General features: G+C 34.6%; 1 protein-coding gene and 1 long non-coding RNA gene across 4 annotated transcripts; both read left to right on the top strand.

The window, feature by feature from the left end:
* Positions 1-258: 258 nt before the first annotated feature.
* On the top strand, positions 259-14,534 carry LOC141399469 (uncharacterized). Of its 3 annotated transcripts, none has more exons than XM_073978309.1 (6): positions 259-598; positions 12,219-12,438; positions 12,519-12,645; positions 12,719-12,862; positions 12,923-14,221; positions 14,284-14,534. In XM_073978309.1, exons 2-6 carry the CDS (start codon positions 12,262-12,264, stop codon positions 14,421-14,423), a joined length of 1,887 nt encoding a protein of 628 aa, XP_073834410.1. In that variant the 5' UTR covers positions 259-598; positions 12,219-12,261; the 3' UTR covers positions 14,424-14,534. The 3 variants fall into 3 exon arrangements, with proteins under 3 accessions (XP_073834410.1, XP_073834411.1, XP_073834412.1); XM_073978310.1 differs by having other exon boundaries at positions 337-820; XM_073978311.1 differs by having other exon boundaries at positions 338-1,999.
* A 9,927-nt stretch (positions 14,535-24,461) lies between these two features.
* LOC141397445 (uncharacterized) lies at positions 24,462-25,105 on the top strand. The gene is made up of 3 exons (XR_012411405.1): positions 24,462-24,522; positions 24,571-24,648; positions 24,698-25,105. It is a non-coding gene; the product is annotated as an uncharacterized lncRNA (long non-coding RNA).
* The last annotated feature ends 850 nt before the right edge of the window (positions 25,106-25,955 follow it).

Here is a 25,955-nt window from a genome sequence, read left to right as displayed (position 1 = left end):
ATTTCAAATTATATACCGATAATAATAACAAACACAACAAAATTGTCTTTATACTAAAATATTGTTATAGCGATTTTTATTAATCAACATAACATTCATTCTCTTATTTATTCGGCGTGCGCAGGTTCCATTCTGTGCAAACATACATATGGATACATCCAGCTCTTTTACCAACAAAAAGGAATGTTTATTTAAGAGAGAAATTTTACAATAAAATGAATTATATTCTCTTTCGTATCGTTTTTGCACTTTTATTTTACATTTCCCATAGAACGCCACAAGTATTAACAATAAAAGCATCGATACTCCGCTCTACCAAAATCGTACAATTCGAATTAGTCGGTTAATAGTTTTTGGCTCATAAACATGTTCGAACTGCAAGTCGTCGGCGATTTTTAATACTTCGGTTTGCCGAATTGTAAAATTGTTCGTTGTGAATTCCATTGAAAAAGAAAATAAATTCATTCATAGATTTTATTCGGTTTACATAAGAATTATATCGTTTGGATTTAAGGCATCGTTTTTAATTAAATTTTCCATGTTGTGAAAGGCATGCGATACCTGTGATAAATAAAAAAAATTCCAAAATATTTATGTGGTAATGCATTGTTAAATATTGTTATTACAAATTTATTTAATATGCCACAAAAATTGAAACCTTGAACTTGACGTCATTTGAAGAGCATCCCATGATTTCTTGAAAAAAAAAAAAATAAAACCCGACCGACCCACAGCCAACCTTCTGTGGTGGGTCTACGAAGAACAAAGCAAAACAAATTATTCAACAAGTGTGGATAAGTAGAAAGTAGTGAAACAAATAGTGAGTGATGTATGTGATTGGTGTATAATAGAAAATAGAAGGCGGACATATGACGTTCTAACAATAAACACCAAACAATAGCAAATGTAGTGTCCTTCCCTCCTCTCTCTCACTGCGCATTAACCAGCCATTATTACATTGTTTGGTTGTATATCGAGAATGTTGATGACATTTGCAAATAACAAATAACAAATTAATGAATACTTGTAGAGCAACACGTATTTGAATTTGTCGTACCAGAACAGCTGATTTCCGATGGAAATATAATAAATATGTTGTAAATTATTCACAACAATAATAAGTTAATCATTATGTGTACTAGAAGACAATGGTCCCCGTTAAGAACTCAATAGTTGAAACAATGAATAACAAAAGTATGTGAATGATAAGAAGTAATAAAGCAACATTGCTGCGCTGAAAAAGAAAATTGACCAAAGAAAAATATGTACACCGATTTTTTGTAAAAAATACAGTGAACGTCAAAATAAATTTTCCACCTCTCAACATTTTTTGGATTGCATTATTACACTGACATAGAGATATTATACGTATAACATATAAATGTAACTTTTTAAGTATTTAGTGGTGCATTAAAATCTAGAAAATATTAGGCCCTTCCAATTACCAAAACAACCTAATATTTGACGCGTCAAAATAAAATTTACACTTTTGCCAAACGCAAGAATTTTTTCATTTCTTTATGAAAATGGCTTTTGAATTTCTTTTTATTACATTCGAGCCTCAAAACAATAAATCAACGAGTCTTTTGGTGTAATCCGGCGATATTTCCTCCGTTGGACCCAATTTTTTGCCCCCACAAAAATGCAAACAAATCCAACATATAGAAGAAGCATTTGTTTACAATTGTTGGAAACAACAAATGTGAACAAATGTCGAGAGAGATAGAGATTTGTTGCAATTTTTTGGTAAATCTCAATAGAGTGACTTGTTAGCAAAGTCTTGCCCCCACAAAAATGCAAACAAATCCAACGTATAGAAGAAGCATTAGAAAAAATAATGCTAGTCTGCTCCCATGTGTGTGTGTGAGATCTTTGCCTGCGCAAAGGAAAGGCGGTAGACAGGCAGCAAAAAATTAGAAGACAAACGCTTTTTTCCCCCAATCCCTTAGCTAGACGTAGGTGGTAGCTAGAAATGAAGACTAGACTTGGCAATTTTAAGGTGGGTTTTAAATGTTAACATTTTATTTATTTTTTTTATAAATTTACAAAAAGCTAATAAAAAAGGGGTGGCCTGAAAACACCCTAAAAAGTCCAACAAAACTCCTCCTTTTTCCGAAGCACATCCAAAAAGTAACTAAACAACAACCCTGACTTGATTGTGAAACTCCCAATTCAGAACCCCCCAAGCAACAAATCTGATTTATAGCATCGTATCCTTTCATTTCCCCTTCTTTAACAACAACCCCCACAACAGTTAACCCTCTCAATTGTATTCCTGCTGTGTTGTTTGAATTTTGGCAACTTTTTTATTTTTTAATGTAACTTCAATGGAAAATCGATCTTCTTTAACATACCAAACCGGGGAAGAAGGGACGAGCAGACAAATCGGCATATTGTTTCTCCCGTGGTACCGCTTTCGTGTAATTTTGGCATTAAATAGGCCTCTTTTTAACTTTCTGTCGATTTTTTTCGGCAAGTACTCAATGGATTTGAAGTCTAGAAACTTCAAAAAGTGATCCGATATATGGGTGAATGCTTCAGATCCGAAACTATAGTCTTCCCTGTCTTAACCCTTGGCGAACAATGCTAAACTTGATCCACTGGTATTCATAAAATATTAAAACAACAACAATTGGATTAAGCCAAACTATTTTGAAAAAACATACATACTTTCTTTTTATATTAAAAGTGTATATTTACATTTGCCATTCACTGTATTGAATATTGAATTTAATTTTGTAGCAATTATTGTAGATGGGTTATCATTTGTCGATACCAACAATCACAACTGATACCAATTTTCCCAAGTGGCAAGTCTTTATCGCGGTATTGATAGACGCCCTGCTTTTGTTTGTTGTAATTGTTATAACTCCAATAACATGATCTAAATACCAGCAATAACAGTAGTATGTGATAGTTAATTCAAAAGTATTAACCCCTTAGTGACACACACGCAAAAGAGCGTCCAATAATACGTGTACAATTGACCAATATTACTACTCATCAATTTTTGTGTGTTGAACAAAAACAATGCTTATCATGATGAATACAATTAAATAGTTCGTTCAATATTGCCTCCGCTCTCCCCAAACCTGTTGAAGTGTATTTTGTTATTATTTATTTAAACTGTTTTCGGGCAACTATGTAAGATGAGAACCATGGTCAAGTGCTAAATGGACGGTTTTTTTGCACAGCGCGCCATGTAATAGTTCTTGTGACGCATGGACACTCTCTGTTGCCGTGACAAATAATGGCGCCAATATAAACCTCTACTAAGAAATCGAAACCAATTGAACGGCATTGCATTTATTTGGGACAAAATGTAAAATAATCAGTTGTAATTTATTTTTAAATGTAATTGGCTTTATGCTTGGTTTACATTTACGAAATCCACTCGATTTCAACTGTCAATGCCATTGCTTAAACGTAGAATGGATTTCAGATGAGTTTTCATTTGACGTATACGCACAGGAATTGACAGTTGAAATCGAGTGGATTTCGTAAATGTAAATCAAACATTAATGTTTTCTGAACTTAAGAATATTTTTTGTGATTTCACTACCTATCTTCATCCATATCAGACACTCTTTGTTCTAAATTCAATGGGCGCTAAAAAGTTTGACGTGAGAACTCAAAACTATTTCAGGATTCTTTTCTACTGATCTATCTTGGAAACTCCCACCCCCGTACCTTGCCTCTAAAATTATTGCAAAGTGTAGGTCATAAAAAGCTCGATTAATTAAATTAATTAAAATCTTACAAATAAATGGCCTTCGCCCCTAAAAAGGCAAAAACTTAAAATACTATTGTCAATTTGTCCAGTTTTTGAGACAAAAAACCGATTCTAATAATAATCAAAATTTTTTAATATTAATCCCTTTTTTCAAAATATTGTCATAAACGCTGCTTTAAAGTCTGTATTTGAGAAAAAAACACGAAACTAAATAAAGGTGATATAATAAGGAGGAATCCTCATAGAATTTAAATAAAGTTGGAAATAATGACTATTACGAGTGCTATCTATTAATTTAATAAAATTCATTTAGCTAATATAATGATAAGACAAATAAATATATGTATATTTTTCTTAAACTTTGAAACTTGATATAGACTTTTACGAGGGCTACTATATAAGTTTGTGGCCTAATAATGAAACCGCGAATATTTATCATCGAACATGATCTTACTGTTTTTCAAAGTATTCTCCAGCATGATGTATACACTTTTACATGTGCTCAAACCAATTGTCGAAGCATTTTGTCCACTCTGATTGAGACACCTCCAAAATATGGTTTTTGAACACTTCAACAAAATCTTCTGGCGACGAAAATCGTTGTCCACGTCTTTTTTTTTCTTGATGCGTGTGAATAAAAAGATGTAATTGGGCGCCAAGTCAGGGTTGTACAAGTTTTCGCCAGTAAAAGACACTATTTTGTGGCGATGTGTAAGAACTTGTATGCCATGGTACGCTATTACGCGTCTTCTCATGTTTTTTTTTCAATTTATCGGAAGATTTGAGGCAAACAAGTTGTGGTGTACCACTCAGAATTGAGCAACGTAGTAGCTCAAGCAGAACAGTCGCCACACAAGCAGTTTTGCCGAAGAAACAGACCACAATTTGCTTCGAAGCGCTTCTCCAACGGACAACTTTTGTTGATTTTGGTTTATCTTTGATGACCTTTCGCTCAATTGCTGCTTTGTTTCCGGAAATTTGTGCGGGTTCATGAATATCGAATGTATGCAGATGGAAAAAATTACCAGTTTTTGCACAACCTTCGTCTTTGAGCGAGCGTCGGCCACGATTGAATTCATCAACCCAGTTCTACATAGCGCTATATAATGTTTCATTGCCATAGAAAGATTTAAGTTCATTGATGCACTCTGGTCGTGATAATCCACGTCGAAAGTTGTGAAAAATGGTCGCATGAGGACAGAAACTTATATAGTGGGCCTCGTACTAAAATGGCCATATTTGGTCGTGATTTTGTTCCATAGAACACATTAATGAAAGTCTTCTGCACTGATATAACTATGTTTCATAACCCGATTTAGGCCGTGTTTTGGTCAGGGTATCGGAGTCGGAGTCTACGAGTCGGAGTAGAGCAATTTTGCTGGAGTCGGAGTCGGGGTCTGAGTCGAAAAAAATAAATCGAAAATTTTTTCCACGTTATAGAAATATAACATTAAATTTGGAACAAGAACATTTTTTACGATTGGTTGTTGTTACAACTATCAAAATAGGGGTGCCACCGTGGTGCAATGGTATGCACACCCGCCTTGCACACATAAGGTCGTGGGTTCGATTCCCCGGCCAGGCAACATCAAAACACTTTTCAACGGTGGCAAAATACCCCTCAGTAATGTTGGCGACATTTCCTGAGTACTTCAGCCATGTAAAACTTCTCTACAAAAGTGGTGTCTTAGACACGCCGTTCGGACTCGGCGATAAACTGTAGGTCCCATGTCATTGAGCTAATATGAATCGGGGTGCACTCATTGATATGAGAGAAGTCTCCCTTGTCCCTTATGGGAAGTTTGTGGAACAATTATATATATCAAAATAGTTATGTGCATTCTCTACAATGTGGAGACACATGACAGTGGGAGTAGTTAATTTGGTTTACATATGCGGCTGCGAGAGTTTTTAGGTGTTTCGGTTGAATTCGCATTTAAACGAATTCATCAGTCACACTTATTCTTGAGATTAAGCTTGACTTACATACAAATAGTAAGTAAAACACAAATCTCAACAAAACTGCCAAAGTGAATCTGAAAATAGACACACAAAGCACCGTGGACGATTGGTTGTTGTTATATTTCGACAAATATCAAAATAGTTATGTGCATTCTCTACAATGCACTGTGGGCCAAAGTCAGGGTTTTGAGGCAAAAAATCACAGGGGCAAGCTAGACCTTCAAAATTTCCTGCAGATGTTTATAATCGGCCTAGAAATTAATCTACGGAATTTGTTTGATATCGGTTCATATATAGATTTAGCTCTCATATATACATATGTTCGTCCGATTTCAAGTAATTGATGGACCAAACACGCAAATTCTGTCTAATTATGATGAAATTTGGACAATGCTACCGAATTCTGACTATAAATAAGTTTACCAAGTTATATTTAAAATTGGACCAATTTTAGGTATTTGGTGCACCAATCACGCCATGTCTTTCCAATTTTGATGAAATCTGGAATGTATGATGGAATTTGCACTAGAAAAAAGTATGCCAAATTATACTGACATCGGTTCAGATTTGGATATAGCTCCCATATATATTCGCCTGATTTGATTTTTTCCGTGCATTAAATACGCAAATTATGTCTAATTTTGATGCAAATTGGGAAATGTAGCGGAATTCGGACAATAAACAAGTTTGCCAAGTTATATCTAAATCGGTTCAGATTTGAATATATCTCCCATACATATTTTTCATCCGATTTGATATTTATTGTACTTCTGTTCGAAATCAGCGTAGAGTCGGTCAATTTTTGTTATATTCAGTTCAGAGTTAACTATAACCCCCTTATATATTTTCATCCTATTTAATGTCGGCCCCGTCCGACTTTGGTCATTTCCTGTGCACAGAAGTATTTTATTTGATTAATGCGTACACAAATGTTTTTAATTTTTGGTTTAACCCCGTCATGTAGTTGTCTTTGACACCTCTATTAAATTTCGAAGAAATCCAGTCTATAACATGTTTAGGTTTTCGCTGGTTTTCCAACCAAAAATTAAAAATATCCAAAATTTTAAGTTTTACGAAATCTGGAAATTGATTTCTTTTTAATTCGCAAGTATACGCAAAATTTATTTTTCAAAAATTGTTAGCTGATATCATCACCTCTCACCAAATATATATATATATTTACGAGAATACGCCCCGATACCGAAAGTTCTACTCCAAAGAACACGTGGACGATACCACAAACTACATCAAAAAACATCACTTACTGACACAACAAATTATTGACCACATCTAATATTAGATTTACATTTTTAACAATAATCTTAATTTACATACAATTACCCGTATTTTCCATTTTTAAAAAATATATATATAGATCAGGTTTTGTCGCCAAAATACTTAAATTGTTTAATTACGACTGAATGCCAGAAATAAACGGAATTAAAATTATGACATCTTTGACAGCTTGGCATGTCGCCGTGGGCCGTTGCCAGATTGTATTTTTTGGTTTTGGAGGTTTGAACGTGTTAAGAATATAATTCCGTTATTATTTGATTTCAATCACTGACTTGAAAAAAATACTTTTTGCCTCAAAAACCTGCCGTTGGCCCCATAGTGCAATGTGGAGACACATGACAGTGGGTGTAGTTAATTTGGTTTACATATGCGGCTACGAGAGTTTTTAGGTGTTTCGGTGGAATTTGTATTTAAACGAATTCATCAGTCACTCCGAAAACCTGGTTTTGATATATGAACGCAAATTGGTTCGTTCGTATATTCTATTCAGCCAAGTGCTGCCGGCGAACGGCTTGAGAACTTTGCTCCTACTTCTGATATTGTCGCAAATATATGGCTTGCGCGGACGACTAAAACCTGCTGTCGAACGTTATACTCAATTCTTATGGAGTTAGCGGTCGGGGGCAGGATACTATATGTTCAGGGGGAGACTCATTTCAACCGTCCATGTGGTGAAGAGTGTGGCAGATATTTTCATATTCCTCAGATGGAAGAACTGCTTGATGTCAGCTATGTGGACATGTAACCAATCATACATGTTATCGGCGATAGGACCCGATACGAAGATCATACCATCATACGATAACTATGCCGTCTAGAAATTGTGCTTCACTCTACCGTTTTTGGAATTCTACAAACGACTGACATCCGTACATATAGTTGATTATCCAACGTTTCAAACACGGCTGGAGAGAAGTCGTCTCTATAAAATTTCATACTTAATATTTAATGCAACTTTGTCGACCTTTAGACTGTTTAGATTTGTTGGTTTAGTTCGATTTTTAGGTTAGAAATAAAAAACCAAAGGTTTGGTTTTTTATTTTGTTTTTATTTTTCCAATATTTCAAACGCCATCGACGATCATCATCAGGGAATTTTCTTTTAAATAACATTTTGTTAAATAACATTTTGTTATAAAAATACAAAAACAAAATTATATTCGACAATTAATTACATGTTGCTTTTAGGCCAAAACCTAAAACTTTGCGTGTTGTGTGTGCGTTCAAAATAATGTATTTTGTTGTAATGTATTTTGTTTTTGTTTTTTATACGCACACGCAACACGCAAAGTTATAGGTTTTGCCATTATTCTTTACCAACATTCGGTACCCATCTGCACTCAACTAATTTCCAACGTTTTCAATAATATTTTTATATATTTGGGCACAATGTTCTGTGTCCACTTTATACTTCATGCGTTTTTCCACTGCCGCGTAGATTATATGCAGCATTTCTAGCAGATATCAGAGTCTACCTTTGCACAGTGGTGGCACTTACATGGGAAGGTGTGACAAAAATATTTCTAGATAATATATCGAACTGAAATTTTTATCAATGGGTCCTGGTCCTGGCCTATAAATACTCTAACAAAAATACTGCAGTCCTAGGTCCTAGTTTTCGCGGTGTTCCCTTTTAACGAATCATCCTGAATTGAAGTATTTTTCTGTTACCCACACATTGTTCAAACGAATTTGCTGTAATCCAGGATCTCTTATGGAATATAAACCTCCCCGCGAAAAATCGTAAGCCCATGATTTGGTATACTCCTTATGTCATTTATATCCCGATTAATTTTGGCAGATGTTAAAAACAGAACACCACTTTATAAAGAAATTTCATATCGGTCCACTTTTGACCACAGCTCCATATAGGCTTGGCATTTTCGGTACTTTATAAGATTTGATCACCTTTTTCTGCAAAAGTAACTGTAATAGTGTACTTGTAGTGCTCAGTACGGGTGTCAAAAAATATTTATTAAAGTGAATATCCCCAAAACGTTTTCTTTTTATTTTACGAGTTTTCAGTGCGGCTCTAAGTTACCATGATAATAGAAATCGCGAATAGCACAAAACCATAATAGTGGAATACATATAAGAAAATATATTAAAATCATTTAAAAATACCGACTTAATCTTTCGGTCATAACTGCCCAAACCGCAAATGTCCGCAATAAGTCTAAGTTTTGAGATCTACAGGCCATTGGCTTCATTTTGGTACTAGTGGCGATTCTTGCGGATGCTTGGTGCTTGGAAAGTAATTAAAACTTTAAAGAGATTCATACACATATATTAAATATTTTCATTTCGACCAAAATTATAACCAAAAAATGACCAAAACATTGCAAATTAGAGGAATTCTTATAAGTATGAAAATTAAGCTTAAGAAATTTACTAAATCATTCAACTGAAATTAAGGCGTGATTAATAGTACTTTGTGTCAGAAAATCGCTTATAATATAAACATTTTTTCTAATTATAAAATAATTTTTTGTTCTCCAAAATTAGTCATATTTGTAAGCCTTTTTCTCACTAATTATCGCGAAAATTTTTAAAAAATAAGTTGAGTTTCGAAATATTTGGAATGTTAAGAAGCCATTTGCATCTTTAAATTTTTAAAATTATTACATGAATTTTTGAGTTTTGTCGTTCGGCGCATCCACTGTACATTGCTTTCTTGAGTTAAAACAGGAGCAGTCTTTTGCTCCACTGCACACTGGTCCAAACCATTGATCTAGCGGCGCGAAAGTCAAAAAATCAAAGTATAAAATTGCGAAATGTTTTCCATTGTATCGATTACAGCCACTCTGCTGACTAAAAATTAGTTTTTACTTTTTTGTTGTTGTAAATATTCACTCACTTATTCACTGCCAAGTGCAAGAAATTTTTATGCATCAGATTTTAACAAAATTGTTGTTAAAAAACAGGTTTCATGTTTGTTCAATTGTTAAATAAATTCGTAATAAAACTAAACAAAGTTTATTTTTTATTAATAGAGGAGGGTGTAAGTTAAATTAAAAGAAAAATGTTTGGGCCTGATGTTACATAGTTTTATAAAAATAAATTTTCAAAAATTATTATTTTTTTATGTTTTTAGAGCAATATACTTTTGTTGAATGGAGCGTAACTACAAAAGTCCCCTAAGGTCCAGTCCAATTTTGGTTTCACTAATTAATTTGGACTTTCTAGATTCCGAATGACCCCAATTTACCTGCAAATAGCTTTAAATCTTGCTGATAAATGGTCTTTAAAAATAGCCTAAATCCTCAAAATAGCCAAAATCTGTCGGTACAGTTATATGGGAACTATATCAAAATGTAGATCTATGGTCACAATTTTTGGTGGAGAAGATGTATAACCAACGAGAACCTCCTATGCCAAAATTCAGCTTATTTGGTCTGAAAATGTAGACAAAATCCTAACAATGCCGAATATTGGGAGGTACCGTTATATGGGGACAATATCAAAAAGTAGACCTATGTCCACAATTTTTGGTGGAGAATTTTTGTGTCCACTGGGAACCCCAAATACCAAATTACACCTTATTTGGCCGGAAAATGTAGCTTTAAACCCCCAAAATACTGAAAATCGGAGGTACCTTAAAAGGGGCCTATGTTCAATCGTGGACTTATGTCCACAATTTTTGATGGACAGGTTTAGTGATCACTAGAAACCCTAAGCATCAAATTACAACTAATTTGGAAGGAAAGGGTGGCTAAAATCCTCAAAATACCGAATATCAAGAGGTACCGTTATATGGAGGCTATACCAAAATATTAGCCGATGTTGTTCATATTTAGTACATTATTACCTACGGACACAGACTGAGTTTGTGCAAAAATTCAGAAAGATATCTCCATTCGTTTCCAAGTTATTAATTTCGAGCCGCTAGATCAGTGATTTCGACCACTGTGCACCGGTTTATTTTTTTATCACTTTTATAACCACTCAACTTCGTCTTCAACTTGATTTTTTGTTGTGCCACATTTTTTGGCATAAGAACCAGAACTAAAAACAAGTGAGACAAGGCTATAGTCGGATCGGGCCCGACTATGTGATACCTTAGCGCCTTTGCTCTAAATGTCTTCATTAATACAGGTCAATTTTGTTGAAACGCATTAAAGTGCATCGTCAGTACGACTCAAATAAAAAAATGGAAATGTGAGATGTACGCCAACCATCAATAGGCTTCTTTCTCTGTGAGCCCCCCATCAACCCCCAAAAATTTCGTAAGGATCCGAACAAAATTCCGACCTGTAGTGTGATTGCACAAAAAATGAAAGAAGGATGCATTACCGACTATTGCGATATCTCCGCTGTTTGACAACCTACTTCACATCGTTGTAAAGGTGATATTTTCTACTTTCCTTGGTTTTGCTTTCGATATACTTCTTAAAGAAACAGAGATATTGGCTTTGAAATAAAACGTTGACCTTTCTCCAAATAAGTGTTTGCCCATTCCGACCCCTGAATATTATCCGACCATTACCAAAAATCAATAGGCTTCTTCCTCTGTAGGACCCCCACTAACTCCCAAAATTTTGTGATGATCCGATCAAAATTGCGGTCTGTAGCGTATGTTTACAATTAACTAAATTTAAATGTAAAACTGACTAAAGATTATTTGTAAGTATACGATTTTTTATGCTAAAAACACTAAAGGAAAAAAATAGAAAAACTAATTATTGTATGTATATTCGTTGTCGTTGCCAGAATAATAAAAAAATACCCCTGAAGATGTTGGAAAATCCCAACGAAACGTCGGGTAGAAAAATGAGACGAAGTCTTAAAAAATCATACATAAAAATATCTCTCTAGCAAAAATTGATCGGTGAAAATCTTATACACACGGAATGTGATTACAGGTTTTGAGTTTTTTGTATCGAAATCATATTCTTTTTGGCACCACTGCATTTAGTTCTATATGTGACTTTGAATTTGTCTTCATGATTTATTTTGAATGCATATTTCAGAATTTGAAATATAAAACACAAATATTATCACGTTCAAGAATGTGTATACTTTTCGATCACATGTAACGATTAATTTTAACTGTCCCAGGAAACATATGTAACTGCAAACATTCCATTCAATCACATCAAATAAAGTATAACAATTATCTAATAATGAACACTGATTACGTTTATCACCCCGTCATTTATTGCGTTTCGTTTGTCAAATTATATATTAAGTTATAATAATATGTAGTATGTATGTGTATTTCATTTCAGGTTATAGCTTTATCTACACGATTTGTAGCAGGTTTATGAGTTCATGGACAAACCGAAAAGAGATCCCTATGCGTCAGTTTATCAAGCTACCACTGTACCGCTCAAGGTCAAAAAAGAGCCGAAGCCGAAGAGGCGTGATAAAAGTGATTTGGGGGAAGATTTCATAGCTCCGGATGGTGGATGGGCATGGCTGGTATGCATTGCAGCAGGAGTTTCAAATGTAGGTGTGAATGACTTGGCATCACTTGGCCTTACATTTAAATTAACATTTTTTTTTTTCGTTTTTGCTTCTGCCTACAGCTTTCAATTTATCCCTGCGTACAACAATTTGGATTCATTTTTAGAGAACGATTATTGGAGTTGGGACTAAGCAGTTCGGAAGTTACCACCATCATTAACACAAATCCTGCAGTATCGGCATGTACCGGTAAGTTATTCTGAGGTGTTTAATTAGAAATTTATTTCATGGAAATTTTTATGGTATACCCTTTCGCTCGCAGGCCTTTTGAATGGACCCATGTTCCGACGTTTTACTTTTCGTCAAGTGGCCATGGTTGGCTCGTTGCTTATATTTGTTGGCATCATCCTAACCGCCTTTTGTGAGACTTTTATCGGATACATGATCTCCTATGCGTTACTTTTTGGTTAGTATGGATGGTAAATATTTCAAAGGTGATTTCAAATCGTTCTATACCATTCTGCAGGTTTCGGCATGGGTATCAGCGTGTCGGCCTCGTCATTGGCCATTAACACATATTTCAAAAATAAACGCAGAAAAGCAGCTGGATTTTCGTGGACAATAACGGGAGTGGGTCCAATTGTCCTACCCCATTTGGTCACGTTTCTGCTTTCCACATATGGTGTTAAGGGAACAGTGTTTATATTCGCCGCTCTTTCATTGCATGCATTCATGTGCGCTCTTATTTACCAACCTGTCCGATATCATGCCCCAACAAGTGATCCCGCCGATACACAACCGATTTCTGTTCTGGAAGACAACACCCAACATCTGTGTAAATATTGTGAAATGCAATTGAAGAAACAAAAAGGTATATTTTCCTCGCAGTACCTCTATCAGGACGATGACGAAGATAAACCCGGCTTTGAAATTATTGAACCCGGTACTCCAATGTTATCACGAGCCAACGATGGATGGTACGGCTCACGGTTGTCATTGGCATCCGGTAAACATCGTATGCGATCAATTCCCAGTTCCAAAGACATTGAGTCATCGAATCGTTTAAGCCGCATGATTAGCCAAGAGGAAGAACTCAAAAAGAAATCCGTTATGAAACCAAATAATTTCAAAAGAGAAAGGGATAGTGCCCTTAATCAGGGTATATTACACTCCAAATATGGTGGAGCTGCATTGAAATGTACCTGTGCCGAGGAAAGGGCTCTCCTAGAACTCAATAAAATTAACGCCTTCGATGATGTCTCTACATCGGAGGATATAAGAAAACGCACTGATCAAGATTCAGAGGATTCCGAGTTGAGTGCTTCAGAGTTGAGTTTTCTTCAAAAAGTAGTGGCATTCTTTGATTTGGGTCTATTGCGTGATTTCACTTATGTGAACTTGGTAATCGGCTTAACCATTATAAATTTTGGTGAACTAAATTTCTCAATTCTGACACCATTCATCCTGAGTGATTTCGGCCTGGAGATTTCTCAAATAACTCTCTCAATGTCAGTACTGGGAGGTATGGATCTTGCCACGCGCTTCCTCTTACCCTTTCTAACCGAGAAAGTACCTTGGGATAATCGAGTATTTTTCCTCATTGGAGTAGTGGGCATCGCTTTGGGTCGTACAGTTATAGCATGTACTCGTTCCTTTCCTGTGATAATCAGTACATTTGTCGTAACGGGAATATTTAAAGGTGTACGCACAATTTTCTGGCCTTTAATAATCCCCAGTTGTGTTCCATTGAAAAGACTGCCGGCAGCATCCGGTCTACAACTTTTAATCTCGGGTCTATTTACATTAGCTGCTGGTCCATTTGTAGGTAGGTTCATATAAAATTATGTTTAAGTGAAATTCGAATATCTAAGCTTTCTTAATTTGTAGGTCTTATACGAGATCGCTTCGACTATGCCGTAGCCTTACATTGTCTCAACATAATGACATTTGTTGCAGCCATTTCATGGACCGCCGAAGCATTGGTTCGACGTTATTTACAAAAGCCAAGTACATTAAATTGTGATTGAATATTTTTGTTATTATAAGATTTGAAAACTTTGTATATTTGTGTATTCAAATGTAAATACCAAAAATAAATTTAGTTTTTATATATGTATGTATGTATTTTAACAAACAAATGTTGTTACTTCTGAGGGAACCTGCTAAAATGTTAACTCTCGGTATAGCAGAATCCCAGCAAAAAGTTTGCACCGCGGATGCAGTTGAATCACTACAAGTGTACAGTACAAGTGCCGTTGGAGTACATCTTTCTCTATGAATTCACTTATGAATTTTACAAGAGAGCGCGTAGCTAGAATGCACTCCATTTTGCTTTCACAGCACATAGCTAGGATGCACTCCGTTTTCTGTTCAAATCACAGCTTTTGATGTAGTGTTTTGGATTAAATTTAAAGGCACTCTTTGGATTGCATTTTTAGTCTGTCTAAAGATGCAATAAAAATGCAAGCCATTGCGAAATATCCCAGAATAAAATGCATTAAATTCAATAACATTTGAGTTTATTTCTTTATTTTATAACAAATTCTTCCTTATATTTAGAATAAATGATTTCGCCAGCGGTGGATAGGGATCAACCAACTGTTTTTTTTTTTTTTTTTTTTTTTTTGTTTTGTAGGGATCTCTAAAACAGCTGCTTATAAATTGTGTGCAACGGAGTGCATTTTTCATAACTCCGTGTGGACTGCATCGAAGGATGTTGTGAAATCATAACTCCACATGCACAACTTCCAAATTTTTTTGCTGGGTTCAATCACTAGTACAGCTTTCGGGATGGACTCCAACTCCACTCCATTAAGAATTCCCGCCTCGTGAATTACCGCAAAATGTTCGTGTTTAGCTTGTATATCTTTATTTTATAACAAATTCTTAGAATTTTAAACAGTTTTTTTGTTGTCTTTAGAAAAAATGCTAACGCTGGATAGGGATAAATCAACTGGTTTTTTTGTGGGGATCTCTAAAGCAACTGCTTATAAAATGTATCGAACGGAGTGAAAAATGTTGTGAAATCAGAACTCCACTTGCACAACATCCAATTTTTTTTGCTTTGATGTAATGACTAAATGGATTGCAAACTTTATCTTAATTTGAAAAACTAGATTATTTGTTACGTCAGATGAAGATGTAGTTGAGAGCAAAATCTGTCATGCAAATAAATAACACACATATCGTCACCTGAAATGCCCAAAGACGTAACCATTTGAGGGTTACGTCTTTGGGCATTTCAGGTAACGATATGTTCATAATAATAATAGGCCTGTTCGATAACCCAAATGTTTTTAAAAATTTGTACAAACTCTTAAAAAATGCTGTTCCATAATAAAATTATTCCGTAAACGAGAAATGAGAAGGACTAGTTGCAAGTATTTGCAAAAACATGCGAAGTTATCGAATAGACCTAATGTTTCGTCCACAAATCCCCTAGCAAAATACGATATTGATGACTCCTGTGAAGGGCTCTTTAGATATAACGCGATCTATGATCATTTTCTTGAGTGTCTATTTATGTATCTTGTGTACAGTAGTGATGGTAAATGTACAGTTCGAATATACCTACAAACAATTTAGCATTGCATACTTTTAGGAACTAGATAAATTATATATGTATATTCATTTGATTAAATTCGAATATATTCCCAACAAAATTGTATGAAAAAGGTTAAATGCAATGCCACTGGATACTAATTTTTGCATGAGTTTGAATGAAGTCGTCAATGATACGAAATTTGTCATCAAATTATCAACCTATAATAAATTATCAAGTAATGGCTGCACACAAAATACCAATTGTGATACCAATTATTATACAAAATTGTACGAAATATTAAAAATGGAAAATGTAGCAGTATAAAACAAACATTAAATGTTTAGAAGATATCTGAAGTCCTTGTAGAAAAATATATTCAATCTAAACTTCACTATAAGGATTAATTTATCTTTAACGAATTGCCTGGTAGACAAAAAATATAAATTTTCACAGAAAATAGCATCATCCTGACGAAGTATTTAATTTTATTAGTCGGTTTATGCACTGAACACATGAAGGAGTGTCTAAAATTCTAAGAATTTGTTTTAAAAAATAAAGAAATAAAGGGTGTTTTTTAAGCTAGATAGAACTTTACATTGTAAAAAGTAACACAAAAAATTAAATTTTGATGAAACTTTTTTTTTTTTTTGTTTCAGTATACTCTGACAAATCATCATGAATAGACTCACGCTTGAACAACGCTACGAAATTATCCAAATTTACTTTGAAAATCAGTCGTCGATTCGCGCAAATTATAGACGTTGTTTTATCGCAAAATTGTGTTCAGCGATGAGGCGCATTTTTGTCTTAACGGGTTTGTTAATAAGCAAAATTGCCGCATATGGAGTGAGACCAATCCACAAGAGACCCTACAGACTCCATTACATCCAGAAAAATGCACCGTATGGTGCGGTTTTCACGCTGGTGGCATCATCGGACCTTATTTCTTCAAAAATGAGGCCGGAGCTCGCGTTACCGTCAATGGAGATCGTTACCGCACCATGATCAATGATTTTTTGTTTGAAAATATGGATGACATTGATCCGGAGGAGATGTGGTTTCAACAGGATGGCGCTACGTGCCATACGGCGAACGCAACCATCGACTTATTGAAATCAAAATTTGGCGATAAGTTGATTTCGAGAAGTGGACCTGTCAATTGGCCTCCAAGGTCGTGCGATTTGACACCTCTCGATTATTTCCTGTGGGGCTACGTGAAGTCACTGGCTTATGCTGATAAACCAGCAACAATTGATGCCATGGAGGCCAGCATTGTTCGTGTTATTCGTGACATACGGCCAGCAGTGCTCGAAAAAAGTGGCCAAAAATTGGACGTCCACAATGCACTTCGTCAAGAACAGCCGCGGTGCCCATATGCCCGAAATCATTTTCAAATGTTAATGTCACGTATTGATCTTTCGAATAAAAAAAAATTTTGATTACAATTTAATTTTTTGTGTTATTTTTTACAATTTCAAGTTCTATCGGGCTTAAAAAAACACCCTATACAAATTAAGCTTGCGAACATTGCTGTAATTCACGAGACGCAAATTATTTTTAGAGTCGAGTTGGAGTTATTTTGGGAATGAAGCAAAATCAATTGGGGTGTAATAAAATGCAGAGCAGAGGAAGTAAACTCAGTCACGATTAAATTTAATGGAGAATTTTTAAAATTTGTTTGAATGTAATAAAGTTAATTTTCTTGTTTTCCACAAATAAGAAATGTATTTTGTTTACTTTGCAATGGTTCGCATTTTTATAGCATCTTTAGACTGCATTTAAATTCAATCCAAAACACTGCATCAAATGCCTTGATTTGGATCGAAAATGGACTGCATCCTAGCAGTGTTCTGTGGAAGCCAAATGGAGTGCATCTTAGCTGCGCCTCTCTTGTAAAATTCATAAGTGAATTCATAGAAAAAGATGTACTCCAAGGGCACTTGTACTGTACACTTGTACTGATTAAACTGCATCCACGGATGCAAAATTTTTGCTGGGCGGTTTCATTAAAACGATGTCATTAAATTAGGCGTTCTTAATCGAGTTCCCCACTACCGTAATTTTATGTTATTACTCTAGTATGGAACTCGCCTTAAAAGTCATGTCAAAGGGTTGGTGAAAATGGCAAACTTATGATCCGAAATATAACTAAGCAATTATTCACATCCCTTGTAAGACCTATATTAGAATATGGATCTGTCGTATGGGATCCGCAATATGGAATCTATTCCGATAAAATCGAATCAGTGCAAAAGCAACTTTTACTTTTTGCATTGAGAGGTTTACATTGGAGTAGTAATTTTGAATTGCCTTCATACTCTAGCAGGCTAAAGTTAATTCGATTGCCTACATTAAAAAGTAGACGTATTATGTTGAATACTATGTTTGTTTTAAAAGTATTGAATGGTAGTGTGCCGTCTGATTTCTTAATATCGTCTATTAGAATAAATGTTCCTTTTAGACCTAGTAGATATTATCAATTCTTATATATAGATTTTCACCGAACCAATTATTCGATGGGTGAACCACTTAGCAAAATGTGTACTGATTTTAATTCCATGTACTATAATGTGGACTTTTGCATGAGTTTGGAAGCCATAAAATCTAATATAATTTTATCTGTAAATAACTAGTAGTTTGTATGGTTTAATATATAACTGGCTGATGAAGTAGATTCTGTAGCTGGTTTTCGAATTTCCTTCGTATACGCCACCATGATGCGGATCATGGTGTGTACGCGATCCCCACTAAAGGGGAGGACGCCCCCTCGGTCGGCAGGGGTGGGAAAGTGAGGCGTGGGAACGTTCGATAAAAAAAAAATTAATCGGAAGGAACTACGGTCTTGTCGAATGATATCATGTCATATCACTATGATGCGACAGACGGCGACCTGACTTAACCCCGCCATAAGCACAAAGTGTAATTGGGCCAATACCGCGGACGTATTTTGTTAAGCCGGTTTCAATATAACGGTTAATTAGATGTTAAAAATGATTTAATTGCAGCGTAAAATCGCAAACATCATTGTTGATTCTAAACCAGAGTCGCCCAAGAATTTCCATCAATCCACTATAGGCCCAATGGCGGGCAAAAAGTATATTTTTGAAGTCATATATTTGGATAAAATAGTAAATAGTAATACTTTGAGCCACTTAGAAACATAACCATTTCAACCTGGCAACGTTTCATGAGCACATACCGGGCTTAAGTGTCCATAAACTTATATAAAAAAACTGGTGGACATAGGTCCACGTTTTGGTGTAGCCCCCATATAACGGTACCCCCGATTTATGGTATTTTGACGTTTTAGCTACATTTTCAGACCGATGTAGCTATAATTTGACATTTAGGGTTCTTAAGTGTCAAGAAACTTATATAACAAAACTTGTGGAGCCCCATATAACGGTACCTCCCGATTTTCGGTATTTTGAGAATTTTACCTACAAGTTTTAACCGAATTATCTGTAATTTGAACATTTGATATTTGAAATTCCTAGTGGTCACCACTCTCCACCAAAAATTGTCAAGAAAGGTTGATGTATTGATAAAGCCCCCCAATAACGGTACCTCCGGATTTTCAGTAATTTCATGATTTTAGCTACAATATTAAACCGAACTAGCAGTAATTTGACATTTGAAGTTCTTAGTGGTCACAACACCTCTCCATCAAAAATAGTCAACATAGGTCCATGTTCGGATATAGCTCCGATATAACGGTACCTCCCAAATTTCAGTAATTTTGCAATTTTAGCTACAAATTTTAACCGAACTAACTGTAATTTGACATTTGAAGGTTGTAGTGGTCGCCACACATTTGCATCAACAATTTTCAACATACCCCCAATATGACGATACTTCCCGATTTTCGGTACTTTGAGGATTTTACTTAAAATGTTTAAGCAACGTAGGTCCATGTTTTGGTATAGCCCCAAAACAACCTCCCGATTTTCCGTACCTTAGCTTTATTTTTTGGACGAACTTTCTGTAATTTCAAATTTAAAAGCCAACAAAAATTCAGCAACAAAAATTGTTCATTTAAGTTCATATTTTCGTATAGCCCATATACCTCCGAACTAGGTGTTAATGACATTTGAAGTTCCCACGTTATGTACCGATTTTCGGTATTTTGAGGATTCTAGCTGCAATTTTTAACCGAATTAGGAGTTATTTGACATTAAAGGCTTCCATCAAAAACTGACATTTTAACGTACCCACTTAAAGTTGGGGACAGGAATGAAAACTAATTATTCCATTTTAGTTCAGAATATTTTATGGTGGAGGGTATGAAAAGTTCGGCCCGGCCGAACTTAACACTTTTTTACTTGTTAATGGATAACACGTGCAAAGGTATGTAAATTAATAGTGAAGGTAATAGTGAGTACTTTATGTGTAGACAATTTTATCCCCGTATGGATCCGTAAACTTATAGAAAAATACTTACAGATAGCGTGACACTTACAAATTTGGATATTTTTAATTATTGGCTGGGCAATGATAGAAAAGTCACAAATGTGATGAATTGGATTTAGGCCAATTTTAATAGAAATATCGATGACGACTCCATGACGGCAGTGGAAAAAGATATATATTTTATGTGCCCAACTTACCAAAAAGTGGATAAAATACCATAATGGCAAAACACGTTTTCCACAATATGAGCAAGTGTGGTTAAGTAATGAGACAGTTTTTAAAGTGGAAGAATTTGGTATTCCAAGGGAAAACGCACGAGCTTATGTAGGTTTTAACGAAGGAAGCGAGCTTCAAAAAAGAAAACTTGCTTTGGAATTGTCCTCAACAATACAAAGCTTTTAATTCATGCCCCTTCTGTTTCAGACAACTTATCGAAATAAAATGATTTGAATTTTATCCTCAAAGAAGCTGTTTCATCCCCATCAGAACCTAATAAAATAAGGACAAAACAACTTCCAACGAGAAAATGCCAATACCACTCTCACCTGATGAAGCATTAAGCTTTTTATTTTAATAGAAAATAATTTAACAAAACAACAATACATAAATTTGAGAGAGTTAACTAAGTCAAGAAATTGTAATATATTCCCTACCTACAAAAAAGTTCAAAATAGTATGTTGGAATGCCGACCCGAAATTTGATAGACTACACCGCAAAAAGAATTTTGTCTTACCAAGAGGACGTTTTGGAGCGAATGGATGAGGTCGATGAAGTTGGTTTGATACTTAGTTATGGTTTCGATGGTGCCACAGGTCAAAGTGAATATAAACAAATTTTTGACAATAATACTCCTCAAAGTTTGGATAGTTCTTTATTTGTAACCTCAGTTATACCTTCAAAAATAATAGCATCCAATAATACAGTTGTTTGGATAAACCGAACACCACAATCCGTACGTTTCTGTCGACATCTGAAAATTGAATTTGTCAAAGAAACCAAAGAGCGTATATTGAAAGAGAAGCAATATGTGGATCGGCAAATATCTAATCTTAAATGTGCTGAAGAACACGCTTCTTAGGGAAGAAATAAATTTTACAAAAGGGATCGCATTAGTCACGCCCGAAAAGATTCTAGAGAGCTCAACATAATGTGTGTCTTTAACAGGACCCTGGATTCATCTGATTCTTTATTATCAACCATATACCTTAAAAACCGCGTTTCAAAGAAGAGGACTTTGCATCTTCCGAAAGATGTTATTTCACTTTTGAAAATACCTGAAGTCCCTGAGTCTCAACTGTCAATTACATTAAGTGCGGCTATAAATAGAGATATTCTGCATTCTGATATAATATTGAGTTAGAAGTTGACGAAATCAACTTCAATAATTTGTTGATAAACATAAAGCTTTTCTTTTTAGGATAATATTGTTTCTTTTTGCTGATATACATATGTATGTATTTGTTAATTGAATTTCACAATAAACTGAATTTCACTATATAATGATTTTTTAGGCATATAATAATACGTACATACATTTGTATTTTATGTTTCGAACCGAGTATCTGTGTTATTACTATTTTTGGGAGACATTATAAATAGGCATGGAGTGGATGATGCTCAATTTCACTCGAGTCGCTAAATTTGATAAAAATAGGAGGAACATTGAACTAGACTTACCAAATCAAATTTTAAAGCGATCGGATACAAATTGTGAACTTTGCTCCGCTTAAATATAAAATCGGATGAATCATATATATGATATGGTGTTCCCCAAGGTAGTGTTCTTGGGCCACTTTTGTTTAAAATATATATTAATGACCTCAAAAATATGCAATTTTAGGGTAAATTATTTCTATATGCTGATGACATTTGCCTGTTATATAGTTATAAGCATGAAAAGGTTTTGGAAACACAGGTATCGTATGACGCTTCTTTGTTAACAGAATTCGCAAGAATAAATAAATTGGTTATAAATCCAAATAAGACCAAATTTTTACGTTTTCAACCACATGTCAACAGTTCTGCAGATAAAATGTCTATTCATGTTGATGGAACAATAATAGTTGAGTCGACTAGCGTTAAATATTTAGGCATGACCCTAAGAAACTTGTTATGGGATGCTCATATTAACAGCATTCGAAAGAAGGTATCTGCTGCTACAGGAATTCTGTATAAATTTAAGTCAGAAACTAAAGAGTTAATTTACCATTCGCTTATTCACTCTCATTTGACTTACCTCCCAATTATATATGGCTTTAAATATAATAACTCATTAAAAATGTTACAAAGAGCTCAAAATAAAGCCCTTAAATTGGTTTACAATTCACCATATAGATATCCAACACAAGATCTGTACAAATATAAAGCAATCAATGTCTTACCTGTTAGAGGTCTATACAAATATCAACTTTTAATGTCAATGTTTAAAGCGATAAGAGGATTCGGCTTCACTTCATTAACATTCAGACAAAACACACGCAAAGAAAAAATATTTTTCGCTTTTGTTGGAACAAAAATATATGTTTTGGTTCCAAAAATGTATTTGTTTTGTTCAAACATTGTAATCCAAATCCAAAAATACCATCTTTTGTTCCAAACATAGAAAACAAAAACAACTTTCGAATTTCCGCAATATTGTTAAAATCGTTAACAATACCGATTGTAGGAACTATCATAATCTAATTTTGTTTACAAAAAGTATTGTCAATACAGAAAACCAGCCCAGAAATTTTTGATTTGAGTGCATATACTTCTCATATACACTTTTCGCATAACTTGGATATAAATGTCGCGTATAATATTGCAATCATTGATGAACACAATACATGGTTTGCTGCATTGGCTGACAACAAAGACAAACAAAAAGCCACAAGAACCCACCACAACATAAGGAATAATTAAACACCATAACAAACATAAAAAGGAAAGAAGAATGAAACAAAACAGAAACAAATAAAAACAAGAGTCTCACAAGTACATACACACAAAAACAAAGGTAAAGGCAGCATGTCATACAAACACACCACAACTCACCAAAATTGTTTTTTCAACACGGCATCGAATAGCGAGAGAAGAGAAAAAAAATTTTCGAAGAAAACAGAGAAATATTATTCAGTTGACACAAACTATTTTTGGATTTACAATACTACATGAGGAATCCAACAATATGTTAACAATACATATTTTGCTCTTGGAATATTGTTGGATCAAACATATTTTTTTCTCTGCGTGCAGAATGTTAACTTTTAGAGATACTAGATATGCATCGCACTTTGAAGTTGTAAGATGTCGTATTGAATTAACTAAGCAACGAATTAGATATGCTGCACCAAGGGAATTTAATCAATTGCCTGACGATTTAAAAAATATAATGCTCGTTTCGATATTTAAACGGCGATTAAAAACTTTTCTTTTGGGAAATATTGAAATACTTCTAGAGAACTAGCATACATATATACATACACAAATTTTAAGATTTAAAAACATATAAGTATAATTTGAATACGTATTACAGTTGCCATTTAGCCTCTCTTATGCCTATTAAAGGCGCTGAGGCATTAAAATATTATTGTACTTTATTAATACTAATGTAATAAAAGAATTATTAAAAAAAAAAAAAAAAAAGCTATATGTACATCTGAACCGATTCTTACCAAAATTTGTAGATGTGTTTTTATGCTCGTTGTAAACATCGGAACGAAATTTGAAAGCTGTAGCTACTTCAGTTGATTAGTTGCCTCAAAACCCTGCCATTGGGCCCATTGTGCAGTGTTTTAGTATGTGTGTAAGTATGCGTGAAGAAAACAACAACCAACCATATGATGCTTATTGTTTGTTTTCATTCATTTACACTGTAAGTGAGATATAAGGTGTGTTCGTTTACGTGATAATTTGTACAAATTTGCACAAATTGTAACGAGATGTTGTTCGTTTACACAATTATCCAGCAAAAGAGTGCGAATTGAGAGAGCACTTTTGACAGTTGTGTGACTGAGAACTTACAAATTCTTGCTGGGAAAATTTGTCCAGTAAGAATTCGTAAGTTTGATCAGCTGTTGAATAATCAGTTGATTTGAGTTGTTTTGTTGTAAACAAAAAGAAACAAGAGTTGTTAAAATAAAAATTTACATTTGATTTTTTTGCCAATTGGAAAATTTATGGACGGAAAAAAGTAAGTAAAAATAAATAACTTAAGACTTTCGCTGAACTTTTATTTTAGGTGGCAAAACAAGTGGAGTGACTGGAACATCTTTGAATATGTCCAACCCGTTGTCATTTGAAGATTCTGAAGGAACAGGTATTTGTTGCAAATTAATGGTAATTGATTTGTAATGTTTACATTTTAGGACAGGCTGTGGTCGTGCTTAATGCCCCCTGAGGCTACATCGAAATAACGGCTTTGGACCCCAAGTATTTTTGAACATCTTAAGGTTATCTCCCACACAAAAATTGAAAGGTGCAAGAGGGATAGGATTTAATCGAGGCACCCAACAGTCTGCAAACATTTTTGGCTTTGTTTAGAATAGAAGGTAGCCATCCGTCTTGCACACTGAATGTCCTGGTACGATTCTTGGAGCTTTGATACTATGGAAATGTACCCCATTGAAATAATAGTTTGACCTCAAGTATGTTTGAATGAAATCCCTTTCGGACTTTTTGGAGCCGATTAAACCATACCCGCCAATCTGTCTGTCCGACTGGCTGGAACGCAGGATAACTCTTGATTTGTTCCAAATTTGATTTGATGTAATATTTTGTCCAAACTTAGACCAAGTTGAATCAAGTCCGGAACTTTGGAATAATAAAATTTCTTCCAAACGTACATCGACTTCCAAGAGTGTTTTCATTGGAAACATCTGTCCTGTTTACAGTGATGTAATGTGTTTCGTGGACAAGTCCATGCTTTCTAAATCCAAACTTTTGCGCACCGTAATATTTGTTTCACACTTAAATCAGCATGAAATTTGTATACCCTACACCACCTTGTGGTAAGGAGTACTATGTCTTTGTGCATTAGTTTGTAACATGTAAAAGGAAACGAGATAGACCCATAGTTCCTTTTAGGGATATACATAGAATCACTTTCTGAGTCGATTTACGCATGACCGTCTGTCCATGTATTTTTCTAAACAAAGTACAGGTGGCATTTATCGTCCGATTCGCATGAAAATTGGGGAAGATAGTTTTTTGGCCAAAGGACGAACGCTATTTATTTTGGTAGAAATCGGTTCAGATTTGGATATAGCCCCCATATATATTTTAGCTCGATTTAAGGCATATGGTGCAAGAAAACACGCTATATATGTCCTATTTCAATTAAATTTGGAATGTGCGACTGTATTTACTCCAGAAATAAGTGTGCCGAATTATATAGAAATCGGTTAAAATTTGGATATAGCAGTTTCATTTCATTATTTATTTTTTTATTTTTCAATTCCTTTTTTTATTTTTCAGCGCTCGAAATTAAGATTTTATTTATTTGCGCCAATCTCTTTGTTTTTATTGATCAGCTGTTATCTTACAAATGTTTTGTAATGTGCTGTTCGTTTACTTTTTGTATTTTTTTCTCTTGTGAGAGTCAAATTGCTCTTTTTTTCTCAGTCA

This window comes from Musca autumnalis, unplaced genomic scaffold, assembly GCF_047663935.1.
Source record: "Musca autumnalis isolate F117 unplaced genomic scaffold, ASM4766393v1 scaffold_3, whole genome shotgun sequence".
NCBI classification, from domain to species: Eukaryota; Metazoa; Arthropoda; class Insecta; order Diptera; family Muscidae; genus Musca; species Musca autumnalis.
The sequence above is the reverse complement of the archived record's forward strand: the minus strand, read 5'-3'. Positions and strand labels throughout refer to the sequence as shown.